The 26,603-nt window shown below is 44.9% G+C and overlaps 2 protein-coding genes across 4 annotated transcripts in view; one reads left to right on the forward strand and one right to left on the reverse strand.

The window, feature by feature from the left end:
* Nucleotides 1-26,603, reverse strand: part of DLK2 (delta like non-canonical Notch ligand 2) — a 74,235-nt gene that overhangs the window by 21,663 nt on the left and 25,969 nt on the right. The window contains exon 5 of the mRNA XM_053283120.1: nt 7,290-7,562. Coding sequence (XP_053139095.1) covers nt 7,290-7,562 — 273 coding nt within the window. The remainder of the gene's footprint in view (nt 1-7,289; nt 7,563-26,603) is intronic.
* Nucleotides 6,783-26,603, forward strand: part of TJAP1 (tight junction associated protein 1) — a 96,591-nt gene continuing 76,770 nt past the window's right edge. Inside the window, exons 1-3 of one of the 3 annotated variants that reach the window (XM_053304151.1) lie at nt 7,312-7,344; nt 8,745-8,806; nt 14,436-14,530. The gene's annotated coding sequence lies outside the window, so the exon portion shown is untranslated. Of the gene's footprint in view, nt 6,833-7,311; nt 7,345-8,744; nt 8,807-14,435; nt 14,531-26,603 lie in introns of those variants that run through there. The other 2 variants (XM_053304160.1, XM_053304169.1) reach the window with 2 other exon arrangements.

A 26,603-nucleotide genomic window follows, 5' to 3' on the forward strand; every position in this document is an offset into this window, starting at 1 on the left:
GGGTGCAGACTGAAAAACCTCTACTTGGAAGTTTAGATCACATTATTGGACTTGTTCCTACTGCTACCTGTCCCCATGCAGAAGTAATGATGGGTTTCTGCATTCTACCCACTATCTGAAGCTGTATTTGGATGCTATGACTTCTTCAGATTATTTGGTCTGTTTATTGCATTATCATATTATTATCATAACTGCCCAGAAAGTTTGGGACGGTATACAAATTTGATAGATAGATAGATAGATAGATAGATAGATAGATAGATAGATAGATAGATAGATAGAATATTTGTATCCTCTCCTTATGAACATCTGAAGCCGCCTTATTCTAAGAAGGCATGCACATTCATTTTTAAATAAATAGAACCAGATATGAAGAGGGCCCATTTGCATCTGATTCCATATGTTCTAAAACAAATGTCTCAATGAACAAATGGAATAAATAACAATAAATGGAGGTTCCATTTTTGGAAACTCCATTTGTTGCTCTTCTTTCCTTCCTTCTAAAAGAAAGTGTGTATCTTACATCTATTTGTAACTCCTGGCAGGAATTTTACAGCAGCATCCATTTTCATTACCCATATGTTACAGGACACAACATCATAGTTGGACTGTGTGGGTAATTAAAATGGGCACTGGAAAGAGGTGGCATACAGTGGCATTACAAGTAAAAATAAGAGACACACATTCTTTTATTTAAAAAAAATGGGGGAAAGAAAATGAATTAAAATAAGAATGAAATAAAATGAAAACAAACTGAATAACAGTAACACAAACAATAAAATAGAAGTGATTATTTTCGCACACACCTAATGTTAAATAAGACCATAGGTCTGTATAGCCCAGTATGGTTTACTTAAGACTGGCAGAGGCCTCTCCAGAGCTTGAAGCAGAACTCTTTACCTGTTGTGCTCTCTGGGATCCTTTTAACTGGCCACGCCTTGTACCTTCTGCATGCAAAGATATGCTCTGCCACTTGAACTATAGCCCCTCCCCTTCCTCCAAAGAACTCTGAGCAGCTATTCCATATTACAGTAACCCTGGGAGGAAGGGTCACCTGAGGGGAAACAACTTGTCTAAGGCCACTCAGGGAGCTTCCTTTTCAGGATTGCAGCCTATACTGGGACTGTAGTACATAGGCGCCATTGGGCTGCTATGTATGAATAATAAATCTTATGCTTTAAAAGCTACTCTGGCACCCGAAAGTGAAAGAATATCAACTTGCTCCATTATAAAAGTTTCTGGCCATCATAATTCTAAAGGAAGTGTGAACAACTGATTGCAGTTCATGCCAGACCCTTAGTACTTAGGAGACCAAAGCAAACAGATTCTTAGCAAAATGATTTTAAGCTAATCTGTTTTGTGAATGGAAGATTTGTTCACAATGTCCAGCTATGTGGGGTGATGACACTGAATACAATGAAGCCCTAACCACAACCAAAGATAAGGAAGATGTGATCCATTCAGGAGGAAAGCCAGTGTGAAGAAAATGCAGACTCCAAAGGAGAAAGCCAAATCCAGACACCAAAGGAGAAAGCCCTTTCTGTTTCCAGGAGGGACTTCAAAGTAACTCTTGCTAACCAGATAAAGAAGCAACTTTTAAGTGGTGGCCACCTAATGGCACAGCGGGGAAATGACTTGCCAAGAGAGCAAGAGGTTGCACCTATATTGGGCAGCAGCAGTACAGGAAGGCGCTGAAAGGCATCGTCTCACACTGCGCGGGAGGAGGCAATGGTAAACCCCTCCTGTATTCTACCAAAGACAACCACATGGCTCTGTGGTCACCAGGAGTCGACACCGACTCGAGGGCACCACTTTACTTTACCCTTATATTGAGCAGTGGGAGAACAATTGCCTTATTCAACCCATTAGTGTATCTATCCCACTGATCATTGCCATTGTGTCCCTTCTGTCACTTTGTAGAATGTGAGACAATTTGGGACAGAGAACCATCTTCTTGTTCTTGTTCTCATTCTTTCTGGTATGTAAGTCACTTTGGGAACCTTTTCTTGAAAAGCAGTATATAAACATTAATAAGAGTAATAATGATGATAATATTGTTGAAACGTAGTAGTACATAAATGAGGGTTCTCCTAAGACTTGAGATAGGAAAGAAAAGGCTATTTATTTGAGCAGCCTTACCTGGGCTTGCACAGCCCGAATGGGGCAGGGCTGCTCGTGTGAAGTGCTGGGATTGAGGCTGAACCCGGCGCTGCCCCGCCAGGTGGCTCAAGGTTTTACTTTGGGCTAATGGTGCAGCGGGAAAGTAGCTTGCCTAGGGAGCAAGAGGTTACATAAGAAGCTGACATATACGGAGTCAGACCATTGGTTTATCTAGCTCAGTCTCAGACTGGCAGCGGCTTCTCCAAGGTTGCAGGCAGGAATCTCTCTATCTTGGAGATGCCAGGGAGGGAAATTGAAACCTTCTGCTCTTCCCAGAGTGGCTTCATCCCCTGAGGGGAATATCTCACAGTGCTCACACTTCTGGTCTCCCATTAATATGCAGCCAGGGCAGATCCTGCTTAGCTAAGGGGACAAGTCATGCTTGCTACCACAAGACCAGCTTTCCTTGTGGTAGATCAGCTACCACAAGACCAGGCTGCCAGTTCAAATTCCTGTTGGTATGTTTCCCAGACTATGAGAAACACCTATGTTGGGCAGCAGAGATATAGGAAGATGCTGAAAGATGCTGAAAGAAAATCTATCCTGATATAGGAAGATGCATCTCATACTGCGCAGGAGATAAGAACATAAGAACAGCCCTGCTGGATCAGGCCCAAGGCCCATCTAGTTCAGCATCCTGTTTCACACAGTGGCCCACCAGATGCCACTGGAAGCCTACAGGCAGGAGTTGAAAGCATTCCCTCTCTTCTGCTGTTACTCCCCTGCAACTAGTACTCAGAGGCATCCTGCCTTTGAGACTGGAGGTGACCTGTAGCCTTTCAACTAGTAGCCGATGATAGACCTCTCCTCCGTGAAGTTATCTAAAACCCTCTTAAAGCCATCCAGGTTGTTGGCTGTTACCACATCTTGTGGCAGAGAATTCCACAAGTTGATTATGCATTGTGTGAAAAAGTACTTCCGTTTGTTGGTCCTAGATTTCCCAGCAATCAATTTCATGGGATGAACCCTGGTTCTAGTGTTATGTGAGAGGGAGAAGAATTTCTCTCTGTCCACTTTCTCCACACCATGCATGATTTTATAGACCTCTGTCATGTCTCCCTACAGTCATCTTTTTTTCTAAACTACAAAGCCCCAAGTGTTGTAGCCTTGCCTCATAAGAAAGGTGCTCTAGGCCCCTGATCATCTTGGTTGCCCTCTTCTGCACTTTTCCCAGTTCTACAGTGTCCTGATGACAATGGTAAACCCCTTCTCTATTCTACCAAAGAAAACCACATGGCTCTGTGGTCTCCAGGAGTCGACACCAACGGCACAACTTCACCTTACTTTATTACCTAGATAGAAGGGCTACCCAGGTGCCTGGTTGTGTGTCTGTGCAGGCTGCAGGCAGCCCGAGCACATACAGACTTGGGTGGCGAAAGTGACCAGCTGAGGGGGGTTCCCTCAGTGCACCACGTTCCTGGCACAGGTGCATTGAAGGATGCCGGAAGACTTCCTTCTCCAGCTCCCTGCTCTGCTGTTTGCTATGGTGTGGCTCACATGTCATGCAAGCAGCAGAGCCTTCCAAATAATTTTGATCGCATGCAGGGAGGGAGGGAGGGAAGGAGGAGCCTGCCTCAATGCCACCCCCCCCTCTGCCCCCACCAGTGTATTTGGTCATATGAATGACCTTAAAATCTATCCTGCTGTCACATTTTTATTCTTCAAATCCCAAAGTACACACCCCCGAGGGTGTATCTACACTACCTGCTTATCTACGCTACAGGTATACTGATTTAATAGTCATTACCTCTCCACAGGAAACCCTGCGAACTGCAGTTCTTTGAGGGCTTGGGCTCTCTAACAGAATTCTCAGCACTACCACTAAACTGCAATTCCCAAGATGCTTGTGGGGAAGCCCCGACAGTTAAACTAGTATACTACACGGCCAGTTCAGATAATACGTCCAACCAGTCCTGTCCATCCCGTGATTAGGAATGTAAATGCACATCTCTTGCTCTCCATCCTTCTGTGCCGTTCCATTTTTTCCTAGTTCTTTGGGAGTGGCGGTGCGTCCCAAGTGCTTCCTCACACACGATTTAAATACTACTTTTTGTAGTATTCAAGTCACATGAGAAGGAGCAGTTTGGACAAAGCACACACTCTCACATGATTATGAAAAATGGAATGGCATGCTGGGAGGGGGATGTGCGTGCTCATGTCCTTAATTGCATGGTGGGTGGTGCTGGATGGACATACTGCCTGAACCAACCTGATGTAAGTGTAGCTATACCCTGAGGCAACATGTAATGTAAAGAGATGGTAGTAATGCTGTGAGATAATGACATCTATGTCAGGGCTGGATTTCAGTGAAACAGAATGGATATTTTGGATTCCAATGAAATAGAATGGATATTTTGGCTGAGCTCGCAAGTAAAGATTATAATCATGTATGATTATGGCAGGCTGTTATTTTTATTGGTCTATATAGAATTCTGATCATGTTCTACTTTGGGTAACCGTACTCTTCTATTACTCTAAATTCCCATTGTTGTTACAATTGGCTAAGAGATACTCTTTCACTTCCTACCCTAAAGTATTGTATTATGCTGTGGTGCTTTGTGGTGCTGAACAGCTGCTGCATATCAGGGGAGAGCAAAGTGATTCCTGTGAATCTTATAAAATAATTTATGGATTAGGGACGAACAGTTGGCAGCCAATTCCTCCTGAGCTGTTAGGACCCCAGCTGAATACCACATGTCATTGAAAAGGTCATTTCTCTCTTACATTCCCAATACAGTCTCCAAAGCAGAGTTATGACCTCTTGATTTGAATGCAATTTTTTCCTAATTATTTTTTTTTCTGAAAATGAGGTACTAATTCCACCTTGAAACAAGCTAAACCATGTGTCACAATTATTGATGTAACATAAACAAGTGTTGTCTTAACATTAGAAACTGAATCTTGTCTTTCTAACTACTGGAGGGCTCCTAGATCATGGTGAATTAGGGGAGTTTTTAATTTTGAAGACAGCAAATTATAATGTGAAATACAGGGTTTTATTTTTGTCTTTGGTCAAGATGACTTCCTTGAGTTAACTGGCTTAAAGACCACAAGGTGAAGCCAATTTGTTTGTTTATTTATTTATTTATTTATTTTTAATTTTTTACATTTATATCCCACTGTTCCTCCAAGGAGCCCAGAGCGGTGTACTACATACTTAAGTTTCTCCTCACAACAACCCTGTGAAGTAGGTTAGGCTGAGAGAGAAGTGACTGGCCCAGACACCCAGCAAGTATCATGGCTGAATGGAGATTTGAACTCGGGTCTCCCTGGTCCTAGTCTAGCACTTTAACCACTACAGCACGCTGGTTGCTAGAAGTATGTGGGTTGGGAGTGATGGGGTTGTCACAGGCTAGTGTTAAAGGCCACATAAATGCATTTGGAGTCATGGGTTATCATCTAGGAGGTTACAGGAGAATCAGTGGACTCAAGTGTCCACTAATTCAGGAGAATTGCCGAATCAAGTGTTCATGGATGGAATTCTTCAATTGGAGGCTCAGTAGATAGGTTTAGATTGTGCTGGATCAAGGGGACTTTTATTGGCTTGGGGAGAATCTGTAGATAGGATATCGACTTCTCTGCTTTACACGGTCAGCTGAATACACTGGAGAACTATTAAGTCAGACAATGGATCAATGGATCATACAATGGATCAGGTCAGATAAATTGCTGGGCTGAGACAATGCCTTCAAGTGGAGGGCGGGGGTGGGATGGAGAAACCTATAAGTCATCCCAATTTTGGGGTTCTATTCCCGTTCCTTTTCCAGAACTTTCCGCAATTACTCTTCTGATAGTCCTCATATTTGCACTCCTAGAACTGAATGATTTCCCTCCCTACTGGAACAAGAAAGGGAAATGGACATTATTTGACTGCTGGAGAACTTTTGCCAAGTGGCGAAGTTGTGAGACAAGTTCACCAAGTGACCAAGTTCACCAAGTGAACACCTTGTCAATTCAAGCCTTGATGGCTACCACCCAGGTGGTATTCTAGGTGCAGATCTAAGATGCTTTAAGCACACACATGTCCAGTGTGGATGTGGCAAAAACGGAGCACACAGGCACTGTCTGCCAAAGAGCCCTGACTGGCTGCAGCTCTCTGCTATGCCAGATGGCAAACCGAGGTTTGCCTTGCCCTGTGTTCCATGTGATATAGCCCTCTGTGAAGTAGGGGGCCGATGGTGTCAATGTTGTTGCTACTCTCCAGAATCGGTGCTAACTGGGTGGGGATGGTAAAATTATTACTGTTTCACATCAACCCTTCAGACTCAGGACTGGAGAGGGGTGGAAGCAACATTTGGGGCGAGGGGGGTTCTGAAAAGGCTCTGGGCCTCCCTCCCTCCCCTCCCTCCCACAAATATGTAATCCACGTGCCTGCCCGATCTATCGAGTATTGTGCATTCTGCCCCATGCGTGGGTGAAGGAGGAAGGGATCCCTCCAGATCACGATTACGAGGCTTCGGGGCTGGGGGTGTCACTACCTTATGGTTTGGGCCCCCGAAAGATCGCCTCGGCCTCGGCGAAGGTGCTGAAGGAGACAGCTTGGGGAAGCCCCCACCCCGCGCGTCCCCGCACACACACCACCAGCTAGCTCAGCGCAGCCCCACGTGCTCCTGCCGCCGCCACCGCTGCCAGACATCCCTGACATCCTCTCCGCGAGAGCCCCACCCCAAAGGTAGGGCAGACCCTTCCCGATGATCCTTGGCCCCTCCAGGCGTGGAGGGACTCTCGCTCTGTCTCCCGCGCAGCGCCCGAGCCTTACGGAGAGGGGAAGGCTAGCCCGATCCGCCGCCACCCAAACCCCACCACCCCGGCAAAAACACAAAACCAAAAAATGCGGAGTGGAGGGGGGCTCCACGGATCCGGGGCACCCGCAGCTGTTGCATCCGTCGGGCAGCCCCATCTGCCTTCTCCTCCCTGCTCCCCTGTTGCAGCAGGCTCTCCTCCCTCGCGGTGCTGATGGATCCTCCCTCCCGTTTCGGGGGGGGGGCAACCCAGCCCCCACACCGCAGGTCTTCCCCAGGATCCCCTCCCTTCCCATCCTCGCGCCACATCCAATGCACATCCCTCCCATCTCGAAACCCACCCACCCCCTCCCCGCAAAAAAACACAACAACTTCCCCTTGTCTCACCTCGGCGATCGCGGCGGCGGCTCCTTTCTCTCCCCTGGGGGCGTGCCTGCCTAGGGTGTGTAGCGCGGCGGGGGGGGGGGGGGCGCGGGTTGACTAGCGTGGGGATCGGCGGCGGAGGGAGACTGCCATGCCCTTCCCTGCCCGGGCACGGGGGGTTCGGGAGGCGCGGCGGAGCTGCCTGCGAGCCTCCCCGCTCCTCCTGCTGCTGCTGCAGCCGCCGCCGCTGCTGCTCCTGCTCCTGCCGCCGCACACGCTCAGGCCGGCTGCCAGGGGCTGCGTGTGGCTACACATCCCTGCTCCCTCCCCGGGACATTCCGCCTCCCGCAGCCCGACTACTGGGAGAGGAGGGAACCAGGAAGCCCAGGGCCCCCGAACCGCAGGCGCCCCCCGCCGCCCAGCCCCGCACCGCTCACCTCTCACCTGCGACTCGTTCAGCCCAGACTCGGGGGAGGGGGCGGCGGGGGGGAGGAGAGACGCCTTTCCATGAACCGGGAGCAGGATTGGCGCCTCCCCCCCCGCTCCCCGCTTCCTCTCATCTCAGCCAGGCCCGGAGTTGCTGCTGCTGCTTCTTGCTCATCTTCTCGTCTTGAGCTGGCCCCATGCATGGACCTAGAGATTTCTCCCTTCCCTCAGTTAGACTTCAGGGGCCTGCCCTCCACCTGAGAGGAAGGCCACGTCCCTGCTGCTCCACTGGCCTGAGGATAGACGCCGTCCAACACGCCCCCCCCCACTTCATAGGACTAATCAAGGGCCTTAAACAAAACAAAAAAGGCTTTGGGAGAACAAATAAGATGATGGAGGGGCAATATGATTGGGAAGGGCAGCACTGCCTCAGCAAAGTAGTTGCCCTGTGCACCTCCCCCACCTAGAAATGTACCTTGACCTATCAATCCCCCCAACCCATGCCTCCACTGAAGTTGAGTAGATCATGAGAGGTGGGGGCATAATGAAAAGAAGCAAACTATTCTCTCTCTTTCTCTCAAAATAGTATAACTCAGTTCTGTGCTGAAATTGATAAGTATCCAGTTTGAACAAGACTGTTTACAAACATTATCAACCTATGGAACTCATTCCCACAGGATACCATAGTGGCAGCTCACATAATAAATGGATTTGAGAAAGAGATGCAATGAGGTAAGGAGGACAGGTCTGGCGATAGGATAACCAAAGGTGCAGCCTGTTATAGGGACCTCTGGGGACTAACAAGTGCTGATAGATATCACCATTATGCCCTACTTGTAAGCCCCCCCCCTCTTTGGCATCTGTCTGGTAACCACTGTTATGTCAGGAGACAGGATGCTGGGCTAGAGAAACCATTCGTCTGAAAGTTTAGTAAATCTTATGTTCCTCGCATGTCACTTGAAGAGGGAAAGGTGTTTTTGTTATGCTTTACCAAAGAGCCCTATTCTACCCTTACCTCACATATCATAAACCTCCTAAATCATCTTCTTTCAGCTAAAGAAGAGTCTATTCTACATGCTAAATGGGCTTAGAGAACCAATAACAGAATGGATCAGGTAAACTCTATTAACTATGGGGTGAAAAGATGTACAGAACAAAAATTATGCCGATGATCTTCACTGTTTTTCAGGCGGGGGCAAAAAAACCAAACCTCAGCATGATTGCTATCTCCCACAGTGCAGTGGTCAGGAAGGATCTTTTTGCCACACCACCAGAACATGGTCAAAGATAAATCTTTCAATAAAGGAAACCCATTAGTGTGAGTAAATGAAATTGGGATAGGAAGGAATCTCCATGCAGGTGATGCATTTATTGCATTATCCCATTTGATGCTGCCTTGATAGGCCACCTGATCAAACTGGCATCACAACTTATGCACGGACACAAAAATTACCTGCTCACGTGCTGCTTCCCTTTCTTTTGCTGGCTGGAACCTGCTCGCTGGAGGCAGTCAGGCATCAGTAGCACAAAATAGATACAGAGGGGAGGGGAAAAGATGATCCTCTGGCATCCCCTCCATTGAGACACCCTCCAAAATGCAAAATGAAAAGAGAAACCCTTTGCTGCTCAGGAACTTGGTGAAACATTCCCTGCACACTTTAATCCCTAAAGGAGTTGGGGGGGGGGGTGTTCCAACGGAAACCAGCTGAAGCAAGACCACAAACCCCACAGAACTGCCAACTCAAATTAGTGTCTCATCAATTGGCATTCACTCCAGGTCAGTCTCAAGCAAACACACAAGCAGAAGTCGATGCCAAGCTGGGCTTTATGAATTGAAACAAATGTTCTCCCTACCACCCTCATTCTGCACCCTCCCTCTTGCTTTCCCCATTCCTCCTAGGCCCACAACAAACACAGGCAGCTTGCTGGCCCTGCGGCAATGTAACCCAATGCCCTGCCATTGTTTCCCCTTCCCTGAGGTCTATATTTGACTCTGCAGCCATGCTGTTTATATATATGTGTGTGTGTGCGTGTGTGTGTGCGCGCGTATGTGTATGCACGTCCATGTGCATGCTTTGGTATTCAGCACTTCATTCCCCAGATGCCCAGGATTGCTTACAAATCACTCCCATGGGCAGTAGGTGTGTGTGTGTGTGTGTGTGTGTGTGTGTGTGTGAGAGAGAGAGAGAGAGAGAGAGAGAGAGAGAGAGAGAGAGAGAGAGAGAGAGATATGGAGGGTGGGAGGGAGGATGGACAAAGGTGAAACAGCTCTTGGCTCTTTAGGGGTCATTTTCACCATTTAATCTCTCTGTCACCACAAGGAGGCTGGTTTTTTTTGGTTGAAATTCAGCTATGTGCACACACTGCAACACAGAGTGGTAAAGAGCTGCCTTCTCAAATTGCCGTCCATCATCACTTACCTCTGGGCACAAAGGTTGCCTGTTAAAATCAGCAATCAGCTTCCTCTTTGGGAGCAGGAATACAGATGGGATTATGCTGCGGTGCAAAGACACTTCTGCTCTGTGTTTGTGGCACACAGTGGTCAGGATTATGTAGGTTAATCCATGCTGGAGGGGAAGGGATCAAGGTGTTTATAATCTCTCATTGGATTGGGGTGGATGATTTTATCTTTTAATTCCATTAGCATCATAAACCTGGAAAAAGCCAATGGTAGGGTATATAATGTCCTATTCAAAGACAGGATCACCTGTCATCAGCCCTCATACGGATTAGTCTATTATATGTGTTCCAGACCTCAGTGTGGGCAGCTGAACTGCATAAAAGTACCAGTAGAGCAAAATTTCTATGCACTCTGATAATCCAACTGCAACCGGCTTGTAGAATAGCAAAGTCCAGGGGTTCTCAAATTTGGGTTCCCAGATGTTTCTGGACTACAACTCCCATCACCCCCTACAAAGGCCATTGAATCAGGGGGTGATGGAAGCTGTAGTCCGACAACATCTGGGGACCCAAGGTTGAGAACCTCTGGGCTAGAATAAATAGAATAATCTGAGCTTTGCAGGAAATGCTATGTGGCCAGCTGTTGAACATTCATTCTTTAGATGTGGTGACTAGAATTGTATGCAGTGTTCCAAGTGTGTCCACACCATAGTTTTGTATAAGGACATTATAATATTAGCAGTTTTATTTTCAATCCCCTTCCTAATGATCCCTAGCATAGAATTGGCCTTTATCACAGCTGCCGCACATTGAGTCGACACTTTCAACGAGCTGTCCACCACGACTCCAAGATCTCTCCTGGTCAGTCACTTACAGCTCAGATCCCATCAGCGTTTATGTGAAGTTGGGTTTTTGCCCAAATATGCATCACTTTACACTTGCTTACATTGGACCGCATTTGCCATTTTGTCGCCAACTCACCCAGTTTGGAGAGATCCTTTTAGAATGCCTCACAATTTGTTTTGGATTTCACTACCCTAGATAGTTTGGTGTCATCTGCAATTTTGGCCACTTCTCTGGTTACCCCAACTTCTAGATCATTTATGAACAAATTAAAGAGCAATGGGCCCAGTACAGATCCCTGGGAGACTCTACTTCTTACTTCCCTTCATTGTGAAAACTGTCAGTTTATTCCTACCCTCTGTTTCCTGTCTTTCAACCAGTTACTGATCCACACATGAACCTGTCCCCTTATCCCATGACTGCTAAGTTTTTTCAAGAGTCTTTGATGAGGAACTTTGTCAAAAGCTTTTTGGAAGTCCAGGTATACTATGTCAACCGGATCACCAGGGGTGTGGCAAGGTTGGAGTGGGCCCAGAGACAAGATTTTAAAATGGGCCCCCCTCACTGAAGTAAATATAAACACACACACACACACACACACACACACACACACACACACACACACTATGTGCCACAATACAACATCATCTTAAATTATTTTTTTAAAGGTTTTGTAAACTGTGGACGATGCAAGTCATTTTATGGTACCAGAGACATGCTGTTTTGGTAGCTCCAGGTCTTAACACTCACATCAGTTTCGGAGGATGAATACAACTGAAGGAAGCCTGGGCGGGTGTGCGGCTGGGGGAGTCAGTCATGTGACTTGCCTCTGGGCCCCCCCAAGGCAGGGGGCCCCCAGACAACTGTCTCCCCTTGCCCTATTATAGTTACGCCCCTGTGGATCACCTTTATCCACACACCTGTTCACACTCTCAAAGAACCCCAAAAGGTTCATGAGGCAAGATTTACCTTTGCAGAAGCCATACTAGTTCTCCCCCAGCATATTCTATGTACTCAACAGTTTTATCCTTGAGAATACTTTCCATCAATTTGCCTGGAACAGACATTAAGCTAACCGGCCTGTAATTTCCCAGATGGCCCCTGGATCCTATTTTGAAAATTGGTGTTACATTTATTACTTTCCAGTCCTCCAGCAAAGAGCCTGATTGTAGGGATAAGTTATATATTTTTACAAGAAGGTTGGCAATTTCACATTTTAGTTCTTTAAGGGCTCTTGAATGGATGCTGTCTGGCCCTGGCGATTTGCTATCTATTAATTTTTCCAGACAGTTTAGAACATCTTCTCTTGTCACTTCTATCTGACTCAGTTCTTTAGCTTCTGTCCCTGGAAAGCCTGGTTCAGGAATAGGTATATGCTCAGTATCCTCTGCTGTGAAGATAGATGCAAAGAACTCATTTAGCTTCTCTGCAACCTCCATATCCTCCTTAATAATCCCTTTCACTCCCTCATTGTCTAACAGTCCAACCGCCTACCTGGCAGGTTTCTTGCTTCTGATGTATTAAAAAATGTTATCCCCCTTGATGCTTTTAGTTAAATGTTCCTCAAACTCTCTTTTCACCTCCTTTATTGCCACCTTGCATTTCTTTTAACAGTTTGTGTTCCTTTCTGTTCTCTTCATTTGGGCAAGCCTTCCAATTTCGGAAGGAAGTCTTCTTCCCCTTTGTAGCTTCCTTGAGTTTACCTGTTAGCCATGCCGGCATCCTCCCAATCTTGGTGGTACCTTTCCTCCTTTTTGGTATACATTCTAACTGGGCTTCTAGTATTGTGGTGAATAAACTCCATGTATTCCAGAGTGAAGTGACTCTACTGAATTTCCCTTTCAATTTTCTTTTCACCAAACTCCTCATTTTGGAGAAGTTTCCTCTTCTGAAATTCAAAGTGTCTGGTCACCATTCCCTAAGAGGTCGATGACACTGACATCACGTGCCAGGTCCTCCTGGGTGCCACTCAGGAATATGTCCAAGGTTGCCTTCTTTCTGGTTGGTTCCATGACCAATTGTTTTAAATGACAGTCATTCAGCGTATCTGGAAATTTGACCTCTCTGTCATTACCTGACTGTGAATTTACCCAGTCTATGTGTGGGTAATTGAAGTCACCCATTATAACTGCCCTGTCTCTCCTTGACGCCTCCCTGATTTCCTGCTGCATCTCCCAGTCACTGTCAGCGTTTTGATCCAAAGGATCATCTGGAGGAGCTTCTCCATCTCTGGCTGTTTTTAAAAAGACCCTTAAGACACACCTGTTTCCTCAGGCTATTAATTAATTTTTAATTATCTGTTTTTATATCACATTTTTTTAAAAAATTATTTTATCCTGTTTTTATACTTGTATTTTAACTTGTGTGCACTACCTCGGGATGCACATGTCAGGCTTCCAATGATATATAAATATGATAGATAGATAGATAGATAGATATCATGGGGGCCCTGTCTCCTTATTTACTCCATCTCCTTGCTAATATTGACACAACTTCTGGGTGAATATGCTATGCAGATCAATCCTATGCATCTTTCCTTGGACCTAAGTACTACTGAGTTCAGTGCAACTAAATTCTGAATAAATATACATAGAACTGCAGCTTTAATAGTGCCATTTTTAAGGTGAGCTTCTGCCCTCAAACCCAGTGTACATTCTCAGTCCAGTAGAACCACCATTCAGTCCCACATTTTGCATATCTCTGAGATTTCTGGTGACATTGCTCAGATCCAGGGCCACATATTCTGTTATCTTAACATTCTCTAAAAAGCCATAAATATCCACAACAGCAGCAATAATAACAGATTGGAAGCCTGCTAGAGATCAGTGTTCTCCCCCCCCCATCAGTCTGTGTACAAAAAGGGGCCCACCCAATGAATAGGAGAATCGTAAAACAAGAAATGGCTTTTGCTTGCCCTAGGATAAGAGTAGCAGCTCCCAATTCTAGAAGTGTTTCCTGGAAGCTAAAAGGAGTGTTAATGCTCTGTAGACTTTTTATACCAGCTTAGCTGAAGAACAGTACCCTAAGGCTACAATAAATTGGATGCTGTTTGGATTCCATAGTGCCTTTATTATAAAGCAAGAGAAATATTATAATTAGCATGCTGACTCAGTCATGACTGAATAGCCTCAGCCCTTCATTGCAAATGAAATGATAGGCAAATATTTGTGCCCATCCCATCAGTAGTAGAGTTGGGGCACCTATCATTGTCCCAGTGGCAGAACAAAAGGACTAGTCACATTATGTTGTTGCAGTCACAGAATCCCTTGTGTGAGTGATGCTCAAGCCTGGTTACACTTGGCACTACAGAGCTAGAATGTGTTCTCCATGTGAATTGCTTCCTATGAGCCTCTCTGTAGCGGTGCTTTCAAAGCAATCCTAAGCACACTTCCTAGGGAGCAAGGCCCCTTGAACTTGAAAGACTTGCTTCTGAATAAATGTACATATGTGAGAGTTCATGAAGTGGTAGGCATCACTCATTTCCACATTGCATTTCTACAGGTGTCCAGGTAATGATCCCAGGTCATGATCCCGAGAGGAATGTGTAGCATGCGATTCAGTCTTCAGTGACCTGGAAAACTGAAAATGGAGAATAGGTAAGCAAGACTAAGGAAGAAAGCTGATTCACAGAACTGGCATATAGTGTGTATTAACTCCACCATCTACCCCCAAATTCCACTTAAGTTTGTTTAACACATTTTTATGCCACCCCATAAGCAAGTCCCTGGGCAGTTCACAATTGAATACCTTGTGATCTAATTACCCACCACTCCTGTTGTCTGAAAGGTGAGGAGATAGTAAAACTATCAGATCAGAAACCCACCCTCTGATCCTCAGCTCAGTTTACAGGAATATGGATGAATAAATTGTGCAGATGACCCATTTGGACTACAAGTGTTATATTTCCATGGTTATCACTCCAGATCCCATGCCATGGATACTAGATCTTATGCTGGAATTGATACCTTGCCTGTTGTAGGAAATAGTCATGACAAGATAAAGTGATTATGATGTTGCTCTTTATATTAATGTGGCTGTTTCTCTTTCCAAAGTACATCTGTTATTCCTATACATGTATTGTGTTGATTCTACATCCATGTAATTCTGCTGAAAGGTAGGCAGTTCCTCATACTCCCTGCTAAAGGTGAATCAGCTCTTACAGCCTTTCTTTCTTTCTTTCTTTCTTTCTTTCTTTCTTTCTTTCTTTCTTTCTTTCTTTCTTCTGTCCAAACATTTGTCCAGTTCTGAACTGTAAGCAAAAAGCAATTCTGATTGGATCAAAACTCCCGCCTAACTCAAGAGTTCACAGCTATGCCAGAAACTATTATCTTGTAAAAGAAGGTGTGGTTTTTCCCTGCTGGGCAGCAATTTGGGTGATACCTGCTTGAAATCCAGCTTGCCAGAAGTTGTGAAAGGTATTTTGCTCTCTAGCAGAGTGGCAACTTTCTTAAGAATGATTGTAACTAATTATTTTGCCCTGACATAGCATTCTCTTATATCTAGCCAAGTCAGAGTTTTAGTTAAATTAGTTAAATGTTTGTGTTTGCTCATATGGCTGGATGAGTGAATAAATTAATTGCCACCTTTGTGTACTGCTCTTCCCCCAAGGGACATAGTGGTATACTTAGTGGAATTGGATTTCCCCACTTTATGTTCAGAAAGGTAGGCTGGGGTGAAAGATAGTGACTAAGCCAAGGTCCCTCAGAGAGCTTTATTTGTGAACAGGGATTTCAGATCAGCTCTCTGCATAGTCCAACACAATCCGCTATGCCATATTGGCTCTCACTGTTCTATTATATTTTCCTTAAATACTTTTTCTTATTGTATTGTATTGTATAAGATTACTCTTTTTGCCTTCAGTTTTTCTGAAGCCAGGAATGAGTCATGCTATCTGTTTATATAGTATTCCTGATGATGAGAAAGGCAATGGTGAATTTGGAAAGAGCTCTGGGCATTTTTCACACAGGGCTTTTAGCTTGTATCTCCTCCCGAATGGAGGGTGTACATCCACATATCAGCCAGATTTACCCCGAAGGCCCTGTGAGCTATTGGGGAGCACTTCACACATGATTCGGGTTTTTCATTGCACATTAAGAGTGTAGCCCAATTTATATCCAGGGTTTAAAAATCCACTTTTTGCGGCCAGTTGGGTTTGTTTTTTTGGTTTTTTTTGCAACTTTGAACTTATAGTAAAGCCTCACAATAAACTCCTGGTAAAGCCTGCTGTGTAAAGAATGCCCTGGTTGAATATGAAAAGGGTTGTGTAGACTTCACATCAGTTCTGGGCATTCCTGTTTGTGGTGTTAACTGGGGCATGTATACCATATAGATTGGATGTAAGTATGTGGTAAAGCTGATGGCAGCTGTGCTGGATTCAGCATGACACGACTTGTTTATTCTACCTTAAGGGTCAAAAGCTGCCCAACAGATAGGCCTGAATGTTGAATGTATGTGATTTGATTTTGTCAAGTTAAACACCAGCACAACCCATCTCCCTTGAGTGTGTCCTGCAAGCTCAATTGATAATGAGCCTTGATTACATTTAGTCACAAGCTTTGACTTTTGGCTGATAATTGTAGAAGCAATACTGCAATTAAGACATGTTGTCATGATCCCTGTTGGCCCTGAGAAGTGAGAGGACAGAGCAACAACAATGCCTCTTGCAGAAATGTAAATCTGTGTACCAGGGCAGCCCAAGGTACTGCTGCACATGTGAGGCAATGTGCCATATGGGCCTTGCAAAACTGACCCCTGCAAGCAGGGGCGTGGGCAGGGGTGGAGCCACCATTGAGCAGATGGGTTCAAAAAACCCAGGCTGCCGCCCCCTCAGGGGCCACGTCTGGTGGCCCAGACATGGGTGTGTGTGATTTAGCTCCCAAATGGGGCCCCGTGGCCCCGTTTTTGAGCTCAGTCGGCCACGGCCGGAGTGACTCTCCCTGCCTTTTAAAGGCAGGGAGAGCCACTCCTCGCCATGCTGCAAATGCAGTGCTGGCAGATTTAGCTAAAAAACAGGGCCACACAACCCCGTTTGGGAGTTAGATCAGCCAACTCTGCACTCGCAGTGCAGCCAGAGCGATTCTCCCTGCCTTTAAAAGGAGAATCCTCTTTAAAAGGCAGGGAGAGTCACTCTGGCTGTGGCCCCGTGGCCCCATCTGGGAGCTAAACCACATCCCGCATCTGATGTCAGATGCAGGGAGCATGGCTGAATGCTCCCTGCGTCAGACGTCAGACGCAGGGGGTGGGTTAGGGGGCCGCGGCAGCAGAACTTGAGCCACCGCGGGCTTCCCTCTACTCCTGAGCATGAGGACAATGTTGCAAGGTGGGGGGGGGGGATAACAGTTCTTGGCTGCCAGGGCCTGGGGAAGCCACCAAGGCATACCCTTGCCCTTGTCTAGGGCACCCCCTTGCCCCCCGCCCACATCCAGCCGGCTAAGCAAGTGCTCACCAACTTGGAGCATGAGGCACACCCCTCTCCTCCTCAGCTGGTGTTTCATTGAAATGCTGGCTTGGGCTTAGGAACATAGGAACATAGGAAGCTGCCATCTACTGAGTCAGACCATTGGTCTATCTAGCTCAGTATTGTCTTCACAGACTGCCAGCGGCTTCTCTTGTAGGCAGGAATCTCTCTCATCAGCTCTATCTTGGAGAAGCCAGGGAGGGAACTTGGAACCTTCTGCTCTTCCCAGAGCTGCTTCATCCCCTGAGGGGAATATCTTGCAGTGCTCACACATCAAGTCTCCCATTCATATACAACCAGGGCAGACCCTGCTTAGCTATGGGGACAAGTCATGCTTGCTACCACAAGACCAGCTCTCCTCTCCCAGGCTTCTTTCCCTGTCTTGTTCCTTGTGAGGTGGGGAGTAGGGGAAGCCCAGCCAATCAATGTTTCAATGAAGCACTGACTGGGGAGGATCAGGAGAGGGTCTGAACAGACCTTCTACTGGGTAGTGGCCACACACCCCTTAATTGAAGTCAGATGCAGGGAGCAGGACCAGTACTGGGGACAGGGCCACTCAGCCCTGCTGCAGAGTTTCCCCAGTCAGCAGTTCATTGAATCGCTGACTGGGAGCTCCTTTCTCTGCTTCTTACCAGCAATTCAGTGAACCGCTGACTGGGGAAACTCAATAGTGGAGCTGAGTGGCCCCGTTCCCGGTACTGGCCATGCCCAGCGCATGGCCTGGATGCACACACACAATCAACACTGAAAGGGTGCCACCAACAGGGCTTTGTCCCCCAACCACCAGCAAGCTCCCTATGCCCCTGCTTGCAAGGTTTGAAAGTGGCGCAGCGGGCAAGGAAGAGGGATGATTGCCAGCATCCCCCTCTTCTGTGGAGGAGTAAAGTGCTGCTCTTGTGGTGACAAGCTTGAATTGTCCTCTTTGCTAAGCAGGGTCCATCTTGGTTTTAATTTGGATGAGTGACTACAGGTGAGCACTGTCTGCCATAAGATATTCCCCTTAGGGGATGGGGCCGTAGCTCAGTGGTAGAACGTCTGCTTTGCAGGCAGAAGGTCCCAGGTTCAATCCCTGGCATCTCCAGGTTGGACTGGGAAAGACTTTTGCCTGAATCTTTGGGAAGGTTGGATTAGACGGCTTGGAAGACTCCTTCAGCTCTTAGATTCTGTGATTCTATGCTGAAGTTGGGGATGAGGCTAGCAGCCGGGATCCTGACACTCATGTATCTTCTATGCATTCATCAGCACACACATTTCCATAGGATTCTAAAGCATAATGCACTTCCTATTGTCCAAATGTACCATGACTTTGACTGCAAGTCAGCCGTCTGCCTTATCCACCACACATGTAGGATTAATGTCCTGACCCATTCAGAAGGCTCCTGTGATCCACAGACAGGTCCTGATTTACCTGATCTGGGAACTGGGAATCACTTGGATCGTGCAGAGAAATCAACCTGCAAGCCGTAGGGCAAACACTGTAGGACTTCTCATCTCTCCCAGTGTGCGTGTGTGTGCACATGCGCATGCGTGTGCGCGCGTGCGTGCACACTTGTAGTCATTTGTATATGTCAATTACTGTTTTCTTTGAAGTCAAGGATATTAAAAAATCAGTTGGATGATTCAAGCTGTGTGGTAACCCTTCCATGAAAAGACTGTAGAAGGAGCCACCTCCAGCCTCAGGCAAGATGCTTCTAAATACCAGTTGCAGGGGAGTAACATCAGCAGATAGGGCATGCCCTCAGCTTTTGCCTGTGGGCTTCCCAGAGGCATCTGGTGGTCTAGTCCAGGGTGCTGGACTAGAAAGGCCTTGGACCTGATCCATCAGGGTTATTTGTATGTTCTTAAGGAGCTCTAACGAGAATAAAATTTGTTCTCGGACTGCCTTCTGGTATAGCATTCCTCAAATGGAATGGGATGACCCCCTTAGGGGGCAGCGGAAGGAAAGGAGTGAGAAGAGGGGGGTACAGGGCAAACTGGGGAAGCTGCATTTGCCTGGCCCCTGTCCAGCACATCAAAACTGGCTTAAAGTTTTTTTGTTTTTTTTTTAAATAGGCAAAACGAATAAAGGTTTATCTGGTCTAGACCCAATCTGTATGAGATGAACAGGGTGACTGCAAGCTGCTGTGCTGCCCTTGGAAAACAGAGAAGGGGGAAATTATGCAGAATGTCAGTTTAGTTCCTGAAGGTGAGATTGAATTGGTAGTGAAGATGAGACTGAAGCAGGTCACCTTGGAAATTCCGTGGGCAGTGAAGCACTTCTGATTATTTTTCATTCCATTGACAGTTTATGGCTCATTATGGGACTCACAGTTTCTGCCTTGTTATGAGCAGCTGCAGTTGTCACTTAAGAGTTTTAGGTGGCCTTCCATAACATCGCCTTGGGTGCCTTGAAAGTGTGCCCTCTCACCTTTAACTTGATTAAATATGCTGCAAGGAATCTAATGTAAAGACGAACAAGCAAAATCCCTTCTGTAATTTTTATAACTTTTTTTTTTTTAAGATTCTTAAGCAGTGAAGTCTTTCTGAAGCTGTGGATTATCTAACATAGTGACCCAGATCAGTATATTCTACTTACACATTTTGAAATGTTAAGAAATAGGTACATTGTCTTGTAATTCATATTCCCACCAATGCATAATGGTAATGTGACCTTCTCCTAAAAATGTTGATAGCCTGCATCATAGATGTTTGATAGGATTCTACTAAATGCTCCTGAATATCAGTTAAATCAAAGGATGTGGATTTTACCTGGATCATTTTTCTTTTTAATTTGCTGTTTTGGTTTTTTTACTGCTGCTTTTGGCTTTAAAAAAATGGTTTTTAACTGTTCTTTACTATGTTTGTTTTTATGTTAGTTTTTGGAAGCTGCTTCAAATACTTGTGAAGTGGAAATGTATTTAATTAGAAAAACCAGTTTATTAAATACATACAAAAATAAATAAATATGCATATTCTATCCATTTTAAATGTGGCACTGCATTTAGATTCCCAAGAAACTGAGTCTATGTCATGATCTCCTGAAACACCAACTATAGCACTGAAAATAAATTAAAGCTAGACACCTTTGCATTCCAGTAACAAACCCTTTGATTGTAGAGTATGCTCTAAGCAGCTACCCTGCTTTTAAATTAATTTGTTCTTTCCTGTACTTAATTGAGCCCAGCTAATTTCAGTTTATTATTGGATTGGAGCTTTCCTTGATTTGTTTTTATTGTTATTTTTGTCATAATAATTTTAAAAACCCAACTGCATATCCAACAGAGACTATGGTTTGTATGTATAGCAGGCCAGGTACTAAAAAGACAGAGGCACCCCAGACTCTGAGTAACAATATGCATGACAATGTCATCATAAATCTGTAAGTCAGGGTTCCAGACTGCAATTCCATTTTAGTAGAAGAACTCAGAATGATTCTATCTGAATAGAATCTTTTCCAGCAAGTGGTTTATGGCCTGCGTAGAGTGGTAGAGAGCTGATTTCAGACTACTTGGCTCCTTGGCCATGGAGTGATCTTGTGAGCAGGCAATAATGAACTCAGCTAAGCACCATCCATGTCCTAGGGTAAGATAATTCCTCCTTTGCCTGCCTGGACCTGTCCCTATAAACAACTGCGGCTCCATATGGAAAGCAGTGGGGTGGATTTCACAATATTTCTCATTAATGCTGCAGAAATATGTTCAACACGTATGGTGAACACACATGGTGAAAATCCCCCTCTGTCATGTATGGTCTGGAAGAGGCTTCTCTTTCCATGCCATACACTAGTGAGACATTTCCCTGACACACCCAAAAGCATAGCTCAACAACATTACTTGCAGGCCTATGGCAAGTACTCTATGCAACTACATTTTCATGCTGTAATCCTCATCCCTCTGTCTTTTATCTCTCGTCTGATGCATCCATTCACTGCCCCCCCCCGCCCCTTGAACTGCATTGTTCCCTTCTTGGAGGAGGGGAATCACATCTGCCTTTAGCAGAATGCACATACAGTCTCATGTGTGCACATACAGTTGTGTATGTACAATTATTTATATGCTATACAATCCGGGGCATAGCTAGGGGAAAGGAGGCCCATGTTCACCCCTCTCCCCTGCAGCCCCTTGGACTGAGGGATAATGAAGAAAATAGGGAGGGGTGGAGCTGGGGGTGGTTCTGGTTCTTTGAACCCATCTGCTCAATTATAGCTACACCCCCGTATAAAATGTGCATACAGTAATATACTTTGTATCTGTATCTTGCATTTGAAGGGGTCAGCTCCACTTTTAAAATGAATGCATGTGCAGTAATTCACACAAAAAACTTGCGTATGCAGACCCATATGTGTACATACCATGTAATCCCTGAATAGGGCATTTGTGTCTGCACAAATACTAATACCCACAAGCCTCAATGTCCTTGAATCTATTTTTCACGGTTTCTGTCCTCCATAGTCTACACTGCTGGTCATAGTCATGACTGGACCTGCACGGACTAAACAATCTGCATGACAGATATCACACTTTGTGCCTTTAAAAGGAGACCTGCCTTTTCAGTGAATTCACTTTTGTTTCACACATGTTGTTAGTGCACCACTGCCAAGTCTGAAACATAGGGTATTGCAGTCCAAATAAGCACTAATAATATGTAAATGGCTGTCTTGTACCCCTGTCGTGGCCTTTAAAAAAAAAATCCCCCGTAACCTCAGAACATTCCTCACAGCAGTGAATTAAGAAGAGGAGAGATCATGTTCCAAGTTGTGAGGAAATGAAAGGCCTTAGTAGCTCAACCAGCAAAATGGTTTATATACCATGGAAGGTTTCAGGTGAAATGAGGAAATAGCAGGACAGGGGAAAAACACCCGTTTCAGTCTGCACCCAGATAATCTCCCCCAGGTGAATGCAGGATGGTGGCAGCCCAGAATATTGTTTAGCAAAGAGCTTCACATTCTTTAATCCAATTTTGCTCACTGGGTATGGATTGCTGTTGTATATATTAACTCTTTATTCCCTACTCCCACCCGTTTTTAGAGTTTGGACCCCAAAACGCCACTTGTGGATATTTTAATTTAATTTTAATTTTTACACTTATATCCCGCTCTTCCTCCAAGGAGCGCAGAGTGGTGTACATAGTTATTTGTATCCTCACAACAACCCTGCAAAGTAGGTTAGCCTGAGAGATGCATGACTGGCCCAGAGTCATATGTGTTGGTCAATCAAATGGAGCAAGAAAACACAGCTCTCCCTGAATCTCCACGGTGATGTTTCAGGATAGTCTGAGGGAAGACCCAGTCTAGAAGCCTTCTTTTTGGCATGTTAAGCTTTCCACATCAGTTGTGATTTTAATGTGCTGGAATACTTACAAATATGCTATCTACCTGTGGAAACGAAGCATGGTACAATCCCCACTTGAAGATGGTACTATCTCACGCTTGCGTATTTGAATTAGCCCCCAATCTACATATTTCTAGAGCAGAACTAAGATATTTTGATGCCGAAGGCAGAACATCCAAATAGCCCACCCACCCCGTCTATGATGGGAAAATATAATAATAAATGAAACAATTGACAATGTGCTGCCTTTTAATATAATACTCCAAACCAGAAACCTGGAACAAGTTGCCTTGCCCAGCTGCACATAAGGGCCAGCTCTGGCTGGTAGCATTCAAAATTACCTGTAAAAGTCCCCATGATTATATAGAATGAATATGAGCCTAAGCAGGAATGGTGATGCCTGTCTCTAATGAAGAGGCAATACAATCTACATTCCTGGCATCTACAAAATCAGCAATCAAGGTTGTGTTTTACTAAAGAGAGGGGTTCATCTTTCTGCAGAGTGACACCTGACCCTCCAGTGGTCTCTTCTATACCATTATGCCTGTCTATATAAAGTGCTGCCTCTTGGAAAGTATTTTGAAGAGATTACTTTCTGCTTTTCACCAAAGGCCACAAATTCAGCGAGTATTTAATAGAATCTAAAATATATATCCTGGGCTCTTTGGCAAAGACTTTAGCATCAGCTGGAGCCCCCTTAAAATAAAGGAGTATTAGTAGCCTAGTGTTAAGCTACCTGATGCTTGTTAACTGAACTCCAGAAGTTTTAGTGAGCAACTGGTTCCAGCAGGGAGCAGCACTGTGGTATTAATGGCGTTTATATTAGTTAATAAAATGTAGAATAATGATGTTTTCCTCATAATATCTGAGCTTCTCATTATAGAGAGAGCTTTCTGTTTCCAGTTTAAAGAGCACAAGGGGGATGTGAACTGCTGAACGTTAACAATTGGCATCTAAATCTGGAGAATGAGGATTTTCTAAATCTGGAGAATGAGTTATCAGAGTGGGAACTAGTTGTCAGCTATTTTCCACCCCTCCATCATGACATTGTTTGATTTGAAGGAACTCAGAAGTAATCTAATCTAACCCCCTACACCAAATGTGAGCCATGAATAGCCAAATCCCCAAATCATCCTTAAGGAATGACTCAATTACTTGATAGTCTATGATCATAGAGCATCTGATACATTACAGCATGTCACCAACAGAGAAGGATCATGAAAGGTACATATAGAACAGAAAATAAAAATTTCTATTTGCCCTTTAACATATAGGATTTGAGTTAAAGCAGGATTAACTATCCCTACCTGGAGAAAGCCTTAGAAATTCTGTAGAACAGACGCTGAGCCTCTTACAAGGTTTTACAGTTTTTATTTGCTTTGAAATCCTCTGCTTTAAGAGGGCTGTTAAAAGAGCAAGTGACTCTTATCATTGCCACCTAAAACAGACACCCACAGAAACCTGAACAGGGCACAACTGTGAAGGTTTCAAGGCATCAGGGCCTATTGGAAATGGGAAACCTCATTGCAGCTATGAAAATTTCATCAGCTGGCGCTAGGGAGGCAAGAATCTGGAACTGTAGAGCAGATGGACAGCCTGGATTCTTGGAGCCATTGTCTTTCTGCCTGTTATCTGATTCCAGTGCAGAGAGAGGATTTGGAGAATTTATGGAGGGCCAAGTATTGAGGGCCTTTCTTGAAATATCCCTGGCTGATGCCTGACCCAGTGCAGCACAGACGCTCCAGCAGTGGATGCAGTATCTACCTTTGCTCAGTATGTTCCCAAGGTCACACCGAAGTGGGATCCTGCTAAGAGCTCCTTTCCATTGTACATGTTTTCTATCTGTGTAATTGTACCAGTGTTTGCAACTGGGATGGGAGTCTTCAGAAATGATTACAAAGACATTTGATGTTAGGTACCGTCCTAAGAGTTTGCATGCTTCTTCCAGGAACTTAATTTTAGATATAATTTAACAACTTCTGTTAATGAAACTGTTCTGGAGGGCTGGCTACAAACACTCCAGTGGTACTTTTGAACTAGTGTGAGGAATCAATCTGACTATATGGAACAGTTCATTACAGTATCAATTTGTACAAAGTTTTGGTCTGGAAATGATGAGAAGACAGAAATATGGTACAATAAGATTTATTTGGGGATAACTGGGGTACAGGAAAATAAAAAGATTGATTAGGCAAGGTGAAGAGTCAATAGAATCTTAACTAACAGTATTAACTAGAGTCTTTTTTTTTTTTAAGCTTAAGATCCAAATTGTCAATAAATCAGCTTAAGGCTTTTCTTGAGAAAGGACCCAGATGTAGATTTAAAGAGGCAAGAGAAGGGAGTGAGGAGGTTTAAAGGGATAGACAGTTAGTATTACTGGTTCTGATCCGTTAGTGAATTGGGTGCACATGCAGGTTGGAGTGTGCAGGTAGATTTCCTCACAGGGGCAAAGCAGAAAGGTGGGGAAAAGAAAGGGCAAGTGGTGCAGAGTTGCCTCTTGCAAGCTAGGGACACAGGATAGGTCCAGGGGTGTTCTGTGCTGCAGGGTCCTTCTCTGAGTTTTCTGTTGTGTGTTCCCTCCCAACCATGTGCTTGGGTCAGGAGTACAAATAGGCAAATTTGTGCCTTGGGGCAATGTAAATGTCATGCTCCCTGACTGCAGGGGCTGAAACTCACATGTAACAAAGAAGTTCATGTTTGCATTAACCAATCAAGTGGGCGTGATCTTTAAGAAACAAAAGATGAAATGGCTGGTTGAGAGGTGTGCATGGAGTACTGAATGGGTAAACTCAAAAGCTTTATCTGAGACCAGGACAACTCTTCCTGGGAGAGAGATAGGTTTCTGTTTCCTGTTAACAATCCTACCTCTGGGTCCTTGCCAGCTCATTAGTGTTGTGATAGGAGACTGAGGGTGTACCATACTTATCTGGGTTGTTGTAGGAGCGATTAGCGAGGCTAATCCCATTGCCAAGGAAGGGAGTAAGCTATTTCTCTTGTGAAGGTTTCTTTGACCTGGGTCTGCTTGCTAGCTTCCTCCTTTTTACAAGAGAGGTCATTGGAGACACCCTACAGTCATTTGTTATTCTGACCTTGGGCAGTGTTGCCCCATGTTTGCTTGTGCTAAACAACCAGTATTGCATGGTGTGCCAAATATGGGCATGTGCAGAGTTCACAAACCTGTGAGCTCAGGTATCCAAGATGGAGGTTGCAAGCCTGCAACTCCAAATCACATAGAGGGGTGTTGTTTGCAGCCCTAAAACAAGTTGTTTTGGCAACTTGCTGCTTTGTTTATTTGTTTGTTTATTGAATGTATATGCCACCTAATCTAGAAATCTCTAGGTGGTGTACAGAATTAAAACATAATATAAAATATAAAACATTTAAAATTCATAAAAAGATGACTATCATCATAATAGATAAATACACATTAAAATTTTAAAATTTGGTCTCAATTGAAGGCCTGGGAAAATAGGTACGTCTTCAGGGTCCTCCTAAAAACAAACAGAGGAGATGCTCTTATTTCAGCAGGGAGTGCATTCCAAAGGCTGGGGCAGCCACAGAGAAGACCCGGTCCCAAGTTGCCACCAAACAAGTTGGCGGCAACCATAACTAGACCTCTCCAGATGATCTTAACAGGCAACAGTGTTCACAGCAGAGAAGGCGCTCTCTTAAGTACCCTGGACCTAAGCTGTTAATGGCTTTATAGGTAATAACCAGCACTTTGTATTTCGTTTGGAAACAAATCAGCAGCCTGTGCAGTTCTTTTGGAATCAGTGTTGTATGGTCCCTTTGGGCAAACCCAGATAACAATCTGACTGCTGCATTCTGAACCAATTGTAGTTTCTGAACTACATACAAAGGCAGCCCCACATAGAGTGCATTACAGTAGTCAAGTCTAGAGGT

Source organism: Hemicordylus capensis, chromosome 1, assembly GCF_027244095.1.
Source record: "Hemicordylus capensis ecotype Gifberg chromosome 1, rHemCap1.1.pri, whole genome shotgun sequence".
Classification (NCBI taxonomy): Eukaryota; Metazoa; Chordata; class Lepidosauria; order Squamata; family Cordylidae; genus Hemicordylus; species Hemicordylus capensis.